Source organism: Astyanax mexicanus, chromosome 12, assembly GCF_023375975.1.
Source record: "Astyanax mexicanus isolate ESR-SI-001 chromosome 12, AstMex3_surface, whole genome shotgun sequence".
NCBI classification, from domain to species: Eukaryota; Metazoa; Chordata; class Actinopteri; order Characiformes; family Acestrorhamphidae; genus Astyanax; species Astyanax mexicanus.
This window is the reverse complement of record NC_064419.1, coordinates 17,474,779-17,487,440: the sequence shown is the minus strand read 5'-3', so window position 1 is coordinate 17,487,440 and position 12,662 is coordinate 17,474,779. Positions and strand designations below refer to the sequence as shown.

Below are 12,662 nucleotides of genomic sequence, written 5' to 3'. Positions count from 1 at the left end.
CTAAAACATGTAGCTGCTGTTTGAGAAGGCTTCTGAGCTAAAGCTAGCTAAAACATGGAGCTGCTGTGTGAGAAGGCTACTGAGCTAAAGCTAGCTAAAACATGTAGCTGCTGTGTGAGAAGACTTCTGAGCTAAAGCTAGCTAAAACATGTAGCTGCTGTGTGAGAAGACTACTGAGCCAAAGCTAGCTTAAACATGTAGCTGCTGTGTGAGAAGACTACTGAGCTAAAGCTAGCTAAAAGATGGAGCTGCTGTGTGAGAAGACTACTGAGCCAAAGCTAGCTTAAACATGTAGCTGCTGTGTGAGAAGACTACTGAGCTAAAGCTAGCTAAAAGATGGAGCTGCTGAGTGAGAAGACTTCTGAGCTAATGTAGCAGTGGGGAAGCTAAGATGTGTGAGGAGCTAGAGTACAATTTTTATTTTATTAGGGTTCAAGCACCGAAGGTGCGTAGAACCCTATTGTTTTTGCTAAGATTTTTCTTCTTATTATTATTATTAGGGCCCGAGCACCGAAGGCGCAGGCGAAGCCTGCACCGGAGGTGCAAAGCCCTATTGTTTTTGGAATGTTTATTATTATTATTATTATTATTATTATTTTTATTTACAAACTTCGCGCCCATTTTTGAGGCCTTTCCGATACTCGAAAACTCATGCATTTTGGCACAGACATCAAAACCCGTGAAAAATTTGAAATTCCATGGTTCATGGGTTTGGGCGTGGTTCAGGAACTCTATAGCGCCACCAAACGTTGCCAGTGGCCGGGATGAAGTTTGTCCAATATGCACCAACTTTGGTACACTCATTGACCTCCTCATGCAGAACAATAATCACTCGGTTTTATCAGACTCCGCTCAACAGGAAGTCTGCCATTTTGACAGGAAGTCGCAAAATAAAAAGTTTCCCGTGCTGGTTTGGAGGGGTTATGATGTTCGAAAACTCATAAAACTTGACAGGCCTATCTGGCTTAGGCCGTACTTTGAGAATTAATTCGAATTTTGTAAATTCATCTTTAACCAGCTCTCTAGCGCCACCTTTTTTACATCACATTTATGGAAAGCACTCAGCCTCTTGATAATTGGCAGATTCAATAAGGCCTCAAAATTATTTAGAAACGTTTTGTCATTTTTTTTGTGTGTAGCTAAATGACTCTACAGCGCCCCCTATTTATTTTAGCTAATTAATTAACTGTGGCCTTCTCAAAAATTCTCCAATATTCATGATATTTGGTAGAAACATAGACAACATGATCCCGCACATATTAACAATAGGCATGCATTTGCTCCGCCCAACAGGAAGTCGGCCATATTGGAATTTGTGACATTTTTACACATTTTTCACATACTCATTCGAACTCCTCCTAGAGTCTTTGTCAGATTACCTCAAAATTGGGCGTGGATAGGCTCCAGACATAAGTGGAGATAAATTGCGAAGGAATAGTCAATAGCTGAAACGGTGTCGTAATGGCGGGCAATTGATTAACTAGAGACGCAACACTAAACCAAAGTGAAACCATGACACGGTCAGAACACAGATGATTGGAAATTCCTGAAATTTGGCGAAAACACAAGAGACATCATTAGACACGTTTGCCGTATTGGTAGGACTGACTCCACCCAACAGGAAGTCGGCCATTTTGAAATATGTGCATTTTACACACATTTTTTGCATACTTTGTCGAACTCCTCCTAGGGAATTTGTTGAATACTCTTGATATTTGTCAACAATAAACTACTAACACACCTGATGATAAATTGCGAAGGAATAGTCGATATCTTAAACGGGGACGAAATGGCAGACAGTTGAATTGCTTCAGATACCCCATTTAAACAGGAAGTGAATACATTCTTGTGTTGGTAGGTGTTTGAGGAGGTTAAAATGGATGAAAACTCACAAAACTTTACAGGCCTGCTTGTTTTACGTGGTCCTTTGGTCTGAAATTGAAATTTCATATATACGCATTTCATTGGCTCTATAGCGCCACCTAGGTTTCAAATGAATATTTGACATTACGGGAATAATCAAAAACTCTTGAAAATTGTCAGATTGCATAGGACCTAAAAACACATTACAAATATTGTGATCATTTTTTCATGTGTAGCTAGCTGACTCTACAGCGCCCCCTAATTTGTTCAGTTAATAAATTAGCTCTGGATGTGTCAAAATTGGTCTAATGTTCTCCAATTTTGGTAGGAATGTAGATACTGTGACCCTGCACATATTTGCAATTGGCTTGTATTAGCTCCGCCCAACAGGAAGTCAGCCATATTGGAATTTGTAAGATTTTTACACTTTTTTCACAAACTCATTTAAACTGCTCCTAAAGTCTTTGTCAGATTACCTCTTATTTCACTGTAAATGAACAACAGACATATTTGATGAAAACTGCCAAAGGATTAGTTGATCGCTAAAACAGTGACGTAATGGCGGGCAATTGATTGACTAGAGACGCAACACTAAACCAAAGTGAAACCATGACACGGTCAGAACACAGATGATTGAAAATTCATGAAACTTGGCAAAAACACAAGAGACATCATTACACACGTTTTCAGTATTGGTAGGACTGACTCCGCCCAACAGGAAGTCTGCCATTTTGAAATATCTGCCTTTTACATAAATTTTTTGCGTATGTTGTCAAACTACTCCTAGAAATTTTGTTGAATTCTCTTGGTATTTGGTAAAAATAAACACTGAACATATCTGATGACAAATTGTGAAGGAATAGTCGATATCTTAAACGAGGACGAAATGACGGACGGTTGAATTTTTGAGATGCCACCTCAAAACAGGAAGTTGACACCTAGGTAATGCAAGGTGTTTTGAGAAGGTTATAACTGAGGAAAACTCACAAAATTTGACCGGCCTGCTTATCTGAGGCGGTTCTTTGATCTAGAATTAAAAATTCAAATACATCTGTTTTCACAGCTCTATAGCGCCACCTATATTTTAAATGAATATTTGACATTTTTGGCAGAATAGAAAACTCTTGAAAATTGGCACACTCAATGAGACCTCAAAATAACTTTCACCGGTTTCTCGGTTTGGCCCGGTACGATTTGCGCTGGTGTGCGAGGGCCCTACGTCCCCCTGTGACAGGGGGACAACTCGTTATTATTATTATTATTATTATTATTATTAGGGCCCGAGCACCGAAGGCGCAGGCGAAGCCTGCACCGGAGGTGCAAAGCCCTATTGTTTTTGGTCCGTTTATTATTATTATTATTATTTTTATTTTTAAACTTCGCGCCCATTTTTGAGGCCTTTCTGATACTCGAAAACTCTTGAATTTTGGCACAGACATCAAAGCCGGTGAAAAATTTGAAATTTCACAGTTCCTGGGCTTGGTCGTTGATCAGGAGCTCTATAGCGCCCCCAAACGTTGCTAGTGGCCGGGATAAAGTTTGTCCAATGTGCACCAACTTTGGTACGCTCATTGACCTCATTATACCGATCAAGAATCACTTGGATTTATTTGACTCTGCCTAACAGGAAGTCTGCCATTTTGGCAGGAAGTCGCAAAATAAAAAGTTTCCCGTGGTGTTTTGGGTTGGTGACGATGTTCGAAAACTCATAAAATTTCACAGGCATATTGGGCATAGGCTGTACTTTGATGTAAAATTGGAATTTTTCATATTCATAATTTATCAGCTCTCTAGCGCCACCTATTTTATATGACATTTATAGAAAGCTCTTAGCCTCTTCTAAATAAGCAGACCCAATAATGCCTTTAAATGATTTCGAGAAATGTAATCGTTTTTCTAATGTGGAGCTAAATGACTCTACAGCGCCCCCTATTTGGTTTAGGCTAATAAATTAGCGGTAGCTGTCTCAAATTTTCCCCAATGTTCAAGATTTTTGGTAGAAAAATAGATATTACGATGCCACACATAATACCCATTGGCATGTATTAGCTCCGCCCAACAGGAAGTCGGCCATTTAGAAAAATGTTAAATTTTTACACATTTTTCACGAACTCATTCGAACTCCTCCTAGAGTCTTTGTCAGATTACAACTAAATTGTCTGTGGATAGTTTCCAGACATACGTGGTGCTAAATTGCGAAGGAATAGTCGATAGCTGAAACGATGACGTAATGGCGGGCAATTGATTTAATGGAGACACAACACTAAACCAAATAGAAACATTAGCATGGTCAGAATACAGCTGCTTGGAAATTCATGAAACTTGGCAAAAATATAAAAGACATCATTACACACGTTTTCAGTGTTGATATGATTGACTCCGCCCAACAGGAAGTCGGCCATTTTGAAAAACGTGCATTTTACACACATTTTTTGCATACTTTGTCGAACTCCTCCTAGGGAATTTGTTGAATACTCTTGATATTTGTCAACAATAAACTACTACCATCCGTGATGATAAATTGTGAAGGAATAGTCGATATCTTAAACGAGGACGAAATGGCGGACAGTTGAATTGCTTGAGATACCCCATTAAAATAGGAAGTAAATACATTCTGGTGTTGGTAGGTGTTTGAGGAGGTTAAACAGGTTGAGCACTCACAAAACTTTTCAGGCCTGCTTGATTTAAGCAGTACTTTGATTAAAAATTGAAATTTCATATATACATATTTCATTGGCTCTATAGCGCCACCTAGGTTTCAATGCATATTTGACATTACGTAAATGCTCAAAAACTCTTGAAAATTGTCAGATTCCATAAGATCTAAAAAACACTTTACAAATATTGTGATAATTTTTTCATGTGTAGCTAGCGGACTCTACAGCGCCCCCTAATTCGTACGGTTAATAAATTAGCTTTGGATGTGTCAAAATTTGTCTAATCTTCTCAAATTTTGGTAGGAGCGTAGATACTATGACTTTGCACATATTTGCAATTGGTTTGTATTAGCTCCGCCCAACAGGAAGTCGGCCATTTTGAAATTTGTGTAATTTTTACAAATTTTTAACAAACTCATTTAAACTGCTCCTAAAGTCTTTGTCAGATTACCTCTAAATTAGCTGAGAATGAACATCAGACACAGTTGATGAAAATTGCCAAAGGAATAATTGATCGCTAAAACGGTGACGTAATGGCGGGCAATTGATTGACTAGAGACGCAACACTAAACCAAAGTGAAACCATGACACAGTCAGAACACAGATGATTAAAAATTCATGAAACTTGGCAAAAACACAAGAGACATCATTAGACACGTTTTCAGTATTGGTAGGACTGACTCCGCCCAACAGGAAGTCAGCCATTTTGAAATATCTGAATTTTACATACATTTGTTGTGTATATTGTCAAACTACTCCTAGAAATTTTCTTGAATTCTCTTGGTATTTGGTAAAAATAAACAATAAACATATCTGATGATAAATTGTGAAGGAATAGTCGATATCTCAAACGAGGACGAAATGGCAGATGGTTGAATTTGTGAGATGCCACATCAAAACAGGAGGTCAAAACCTAGGTAATGCCAGGTGTTTTGAGGAGGTTATAACGGAGAAAAACTCACAAAATTTGACCGGCCTGCTTATCTGAGGCTGTTGTTTGATGTAGAATTAGAATTTCAAATACATGTATTTTAACAGCGCTATAGCGCTACCTGTATTTTAAATGGATATTTCACATGTTTAACAGGATAGAAAACTCTTGAAAATTGGCACACTCAATAAGACCTCAAAATTACTTTTACCGGTTTCTCGGTTTGGCCCGGTACGATTTGCGCTGTTGTGCGAGGGCCCTACGTCCCCCTGTGACAGGGGGACAACTCGTTATTATTATTATTATTCTTTTTCTCCTGTAAAAACAGTTGTGCAGCCTAAACCGTAAGTCATAGAGAAATAAAACTTGGTAGGTAGATGTAGGATCAGTGCATCTCGGTGGACAACAAAAATGGCACCGATTGGTCAAGTGGTGGCGCTATAAACAAGGAAATTCATTTTTCACAATTTTCTCAATAACTCAAAAACCATAAGACCTACATTCAAAATTCTTTTTTTGATGGATTCCTTGGGTCAATACCAACAACCAATTCCAATTCCAATTTGGACCATGCACTTCCGTCTATATAGATTTTGTGCTAATTTGCATAATATGCAAAACCTACTTTTGCAAACTAGTCCTAGGAATTTTGACCAATCCTGGCATGTTTGGTATCAAAACACTTGTGAGAGCATGCGCTTCAATATGCATTAAGAAAAAGTTGAAATATGTAAACAATATGGCCGCCATATGCAAATTAGTCCTTCCGGATATATGCCCCATTCACTTCAAGAGGTAAATTTGGAGCACTGTTTCTCAGCAACCGTGCAACCTAGCAAGTTGAAACTTTGCATGCAGAATCTATCATACAGCCTCTAAAGGATGTTCAAAGGGCAACTTAATCAATCAACATGGCTGAACACCATCAGCCAATCAGCATTCAGCAGACATTTTGGCAGGCTGAATGTTGCCCAATCTGGATGATATTTGGCAGTTATGTTCAGGTGGAGACACTGTAGTGACCTGCAAAGTGCTGAAACAATCCGCCCACTGGGGGGCGCTGTTCCAAAAAAACGAGTATATGTCAATCATGCTGTACTATTTTGACATCTAATTGTTTTTGCCATATTTAGTACAGTGGCTCTGACAAATTTCTCAATACAACTATGTTTAAAAAGTGCTTTGTTCATTCATAATTGCTAATTGTTTGAAAATAGCTATATTGAAACTACTCTCTGGATATTTGGCCTATCACCTCCATTTCAGTCTTGCTGCACACTGTAGAGTCTCTAGGTAAATGTTCATTAAAAACATTTGTGAAAATTTCACATACAATACTCTCCAGGCATCAAGCAATCTGTGCGTCCTTGGAATTTCTAACCTAAATTGCTGTAACTCTGCAGTATTTGCTGTAATCTCACAATGTTAAAGACCTCTGTATGAAGCGCCATTTAATACAGAACTAGATTAAGAATAACTTGACATTACATGTCATATCAGACCATTCACTCCTTTGTGCCTCTTCTCAACATTAATAACAGGTGAAAGACTTTTGATCATTTTAAATGTGACAGATTGTCTCCAATTGTGTTAGACCTTCTTACACATCACCATCCTATGCTCTAGTAGGCACCATTGTGCTAGTTGGTGCTTGATGAAGCGCCATTTAATTCAGAACTAGATTTATAATAACTTCGTAATGACATGTCATATCAGAACATTCACTCCTTTGTGTTAATTCAAACTTGTTTGGTCAAACATTTCAGCTTGTTCTGCAAAGGTTCAAAGGTCAATCTGAATACCACTTTGTGAACATTCTGGTTGAAGCCACCTGATCAATACCAATAACATGTAGACACCTTTTGACTAGTTCTAACTCACTTAATGAATATCCTACAAAGTTCACTAGATTTACATGTGAATTTAAGCACTGATCAGGTTGAAAGGCCTCTGCTCAACATTAATAACAGGTGAAAAACTTGATAATTTCTAAATGTGACAGGGCATCTCCAATCATATTAGACCTTCTTACACATCACCATTCAATGCTCCAGTAGGCACCATTGTGCAAGTTGGTGCTTGAACCCGATGATTGCCGCTTGCGGCTATATTTGCATTTGTAATTGTACAAAAGGTACTTAAAATATTGTGGAGTAAACCTTTTGGCATATTTCCGACCTTTGCATACAATGATGTTACCTTCAAATTGACAGATTCTGTTTTGTATATGAGCTTATCAACAAAAGTGTCAGGCTGCAATTCCAAAGAAGGATAATAGTTACCAGGACAAAAAAAACATATAAGAAATGTAACGCATATGTAATGCTGCAATATACCAGACGCCTCAGCATGACATTGTAGAGGTTCCTAATTGAGTCCCTTGATAATCTGGAATAAAGGCCAAAAGCGTCGTACCAAATTACACCCCAGACCATGACACCAGGTCTTGTGGACGTGTGATATATGATAAACCGTTGATCTTGGTGCTGAACACGTGACTCTATACACGGATTGTGGTCTCCACCAAGACTAAAGCAGGACTCGTTACTATAGATTTTGTCTTCGTAGCATTGCTCACTACTTCTGTATGTGTAGATCAATCTAAATTTATAGTGATTTTATTGATCCTGGTAACTTTTATATTCCTTCTGAATTGCATTACCATCCCACACTTCATTTTGGGTGCAGCTATATTTTATGTGTATTTTATAATGAAAATGGAGATTGTACTAGTAGGAACTGACTTCACTATGATTGTACTTGCAGGACCTCAATGAAGTGAGCTCTGATGGACCGAATGAAAATTATTAAGAGGCGTTTGTCGATGAGCCTCCGCAGTGCTCGACCGGTGGACGAAAATCTATCAGAGCTCACAGAACACACAGCCACAGATGAGCCACCGACGTCACGGGAAAATGGTGAGAAAGCTCACAGTTTTCATGTAAATAGCTTAGTATTCACTAAAAACGTTTGCAGTATATTCAGTTTATTCAGCCACGGAATAGAGCAGGAAACACCCTGTTCTGTCATATTGTGTCTTGAAATTTACAGGATGAGTCAAAAGTAACAGGAAACCCTTTCAAACCCCTTAAAAAACGAAGCGAAAGGGAAAATGACTTATTTAAATTCCCCAGCAGGTCATTGGTAAGGTGGTCTATTAGGATATTTCTAGACCATGGCTGGCATCTTAAAAGCTGATTTTTTTTACAAAATTCACAAAATACAGCATTTCTTGGTCATCTTTTTGCATTTTTTTATAGCTACATCATCTATTAATTTTAACATTGATTAAAATATATTTATTAAGACTCCTTTAGAAGAGTGTACATTTAAACCAGATTATATTACACAAAATAGTTTTATTATGTGTGTATAAGTTACAGATTTCATAACTGTATTCTCTGGTTGGTGTAATATAGCACATTTTTGAAAAATGTTGCAGTAAATTTTAGTCAGGCTAAAATACTCAGGGAAGGTGGTCTGAGATGCTGAGTTCTGGGAGAAGGGGCGGGACCTACCAAATAAGCTGAGTGTGGCTCCGGCTCTGGTCACTATTGTGCAGAACCTGGTTGCAAATTTGAAAACATAGCAGATATTTTTTTAGCTTCATGTCCATAGAGTGTATAATTATCCAGTATTTAAAATCTGTATTTCATTCAGTCAGTGGGTAAAGCAGCATTATGTAGTACTTTGGCCTTGTAATGAAAGCTTTATAATCATGGTGATGATCCACTGACCTAATGAACTGTCTTCATCGTTCCTGTTCCGAGCTCGGCTCTGGCTAACTGCGTCATGTGTCTGTGGCAAAGCAGACAGGACAAGTGCACGAGAACTGTATAATTCTGTGTAACACCAGTTATATTAATCAAAAGTCCTGTAAAGTTCCTCTGTTTGAGTTGATTTTGTACCAGAAAAAGATAACAAAATATGCTACTGTAGTTGTTAACTGATTTAGCCTAACAGTGATATCACAATACTGTGAATATGCTATACTTAATATATCACAAGAAAATTATCTGTGATACATCACAGCATCATAATTATAGCGCTATAATAAAGCAAGAGTGCCTATAGAGTGGCAATGTTTCAATAACAATATTTGATTCATTATATCGATAATAAATGGTAAATTATACAATATATCACAATATCGGTATTTTCTCTGGACAGACAGCATCAAGTGCAGAACATGACTGGCGGAAATTAATCTGTGGATCAGCGACACATGGTCCTGCTGATTCATGACTAATTAATCACTGTAAATACTCCCATGCTACAATTTGCTGGCTAATAGCTGAAATAACATTTGCAGTTTTAATGTATTTTTGTGCACAGAGCTGACGTATGTTTAATTTAAGAATGATTGTTTTTGTCTTACACTAAAAATCAAAATGCAACCTGAACCCAATACTACCAAAATGTTCCTCAGACTTATTACACTTTGCATTAAGATTAAGATTAAGATTATACAAAACAGTACGAGACATAATGTAGACTATTACAAAATCTAGATAATCATACAAAATGCACTATTAATTTATGTATATCTCAATCACTGAATTGGTTTACTTAACCACATCAAAATAGATTCCCAACCTTACACGTATTAACTTGTCAATAAACTGATTTAGTGAGTATCTGAATTTTGTGGGTTTTAATTGAATAATTCCTTTAGTCGATTGCTCATAATAGGGGTTGTGTGAATATTTTCCCGAATCTCTCTGACAAACTGCTTCCTTTACCTTAAGATTTTTTCTGTCTGACTTTCCTTTGCATGCCTCCCAGTGTGACTTACAGCTCCTACTTTTTTATTTCTCTCTCCCTCTCTTTCTCTCTCCCTCTCTCCCCCACTCTCTCTTTCTCTCCCCTTCTCTCTCTCACTCTCACTGTTTCCCCCTCTAATTCTCTCTTTTGCTCTTTTTCTCTGTCCTCCCTCTCCTTCTCCTCCCTCCCCGTCTCTCCTTCTCTCTCTCTCTCTCTCTCTCTCTCTCTCTCAGAGCCCATGGTTTGCCCCGTGCCCCCTCCTGCATCCCACAGTGCCCCTTCCTTCTTGAGACAGTATGCAGGGGGTTTGGGTCGGGGCGCGATCCGTAGAGACGGCCTGGACCGACCGTACCTCTCCCTTCACCGGACTGGCTCTCTCGGTGATTCTCTACCCCAGTTATTTTCTCTAACTCCTTATTTCTTTTTGCTCGTCTTTCGGACTCTTTCTGAGTTTCTGAATTGCCCAAATTAAATATTGCATTTTAGCTCACAAATATTGCGCCTAAAAAGTATTCACCCTGTTATATAATATCCAACAAAATTGAGTACATCCCTCACATTTTTTACAGGACAACACTATAGAAATTAAACTTGCACACAGCTATTAATGTCTAAGTATCTGCAACGCAAGTGAGTACACCTCACAGTGAACATGCCCAAATTATAACGTTTTCCCTCCCCGGTGCAATGTGACTTGCTAGTGTTACAAGTCTCAGATGTGAATGGGAAGCAGGGCTGGTAAATTTGGTGTTTTGGGTTCAAATCTCTCATACTGGCCACTGGATATTCAACATAGCACCTCTTGGCAAAGAACTCTCTTAGGATGTAAGAAACAGAATTGTTGCTCTTAAAAAAAGCTGAGCCCCGACTGCAAGGTGTCTAACATCCACCAGCTCCGTGATGTAAGGTTGGAGGGGATTCCAGTATCAAACTGTGCAGGTCAATTCCATGACCAGGAGAGTTAATGCAGTGCAAGATAATAAATATTGACAATTTGGACATGTTTACCAACTGTACACTGACTACTTATAGTGGTGTACACAGTGTTTGCCCCCTTCATGATTTCTTTTTCTTTGCATGTTTGTCACTCTTAAATGTATAAGTGCAAGACAACACATATAAACACAAAATGCCAGTTTTTTTATTATTAAAGGAGAAAAAAATCCAAACCTATATTGCACTGTAAAAAAAAAGCGATTGTCCTCCCAATAAAACATAACCTGAGTTTAATTTCTCTAGCCATACGCAGGCCTAATTACCGCCACACTTGGTCTCAATCAATAAATCACTTAAATCTGACCTGCCTGACAAAGCAAAGTAGACCAAAATATACTAAAAATCTAGACATCATCCCAATATCCAAAGAAGTTCAGGAACAATTGAGAAAGAAATTTATTGAGATCTATCAGTCTGGAAAAGGTCAACAACGAACCACAGTGAGAGCCATTATCCTCAAGAGTGGCCGGCCGGTCAATATTACCCCAAGAGCGCAGCATGATTTATCCAAGAGGTCCAAAAAAAACCCACAACAACATCTAAAGAACTGCAGGCATAACTTGCCTCAGTTAAGTTCAGAGATGGCCTGCATGGCAGAGTGCCAAGACAAAAACCCACTGCTGAGCAAAAAAAAAAACATTAAGGCTTGCCAGATGCCAGAAAGCATCTTTTTGTTCCAGAAGACTTTTGGGAAAATACTTTGTGGACTTTTTAATTCTGTTCATTCATTTACTCCTCAGCTAAAATGTATGAATTGTACAGTTTAAAATGCTTTGATGATGAATGTTATTCATTTGGATTAATTAATCACAGTGTATGTAATTAGCCTGACAGCACTATTAAAAACTTAAAAATCTGAAATGTGAAGATAAAAACTAAAAACAGAAATATTTTATAGATTTCTTTTTACAAGAAAATAAATTAATATAGACTATATAAATATAGCATAATAGAACAGTTCTTACATTTTATTATATGTCCAAATGTTTGTGGACTCCCCTTAAACCATGCCAGACGTAGGCGAGAGGGGTATAAAGCCTCCAGAGTTTGGGAGAAAAGGCTAGTGATGTTGTTCAAATAGGTTTAGTATCAGAATAATGTGCATTTAAATAATAAAGATTTTGAATTCTTTTACATATTCATCATATTTATACTTGAGACTACACAGAAATCATAGTTTGACACCTTGAAATGAACTTTTAACCAGCCCGGAACGTTTTGCAGATTATTTGTTATTGATCTGAGGTGTATAGACAAGCTTTAGAGGGCTGTCTCCGTTCAGCCTCATGCTAATGCAGGTGTGTTTGTGTGTGCAGGTATAGTGCATGAGAATGTGAAGATGGGATCGGATGGAGAGAGTGATCAGGCTTCAGGCACTTCATCTGATGAGGTGCAGAGCCCTGTCCGGGTCCGCATGCGCAACAACCATTCTCGCCGTATCTCCAACGAGG

At 38.2% G+C, this 12,662-nt stretch overlaps 1 protein-coding gene across 5 annotated transcripts in view; it reads left to right on the top strand.

Annotated features, from left to right (window-relative positions):
* LOC103047068 (cyclin-dependent kinase 17) overlaps positions 1–12,662 on the top strand; it is a 37,091-nt gene that overhangs the window by 5,928 nt on the left and 18,501 nt on the right. For 3 of the 5 annotated variants that reach the window (XM_049485839.1, XM_007247973.4, XM_007247972.4), the window contains exons 2-4: positions 8,218–8,369; positions 10,449–10,595; positions 12,528–12,661. In XM_049485839.1, the coding sequence (XP_049341796.1) occupies positions 8,240–8,369; positions 10,449–10,595; positions 12,528–12,661 (411 nt within the window). In that variant the 5' untranslated portion in view covers positions 8,218–8,239. The remainder of the gene's footprint in view (positions 1–8,217; positions 8,370–10,448; positions 10,596–12,527; position 12,662) is intronic. The other 2 variants (XM_007247975.4, XM_007247974.4) reach the window with 1 other exon arrangement.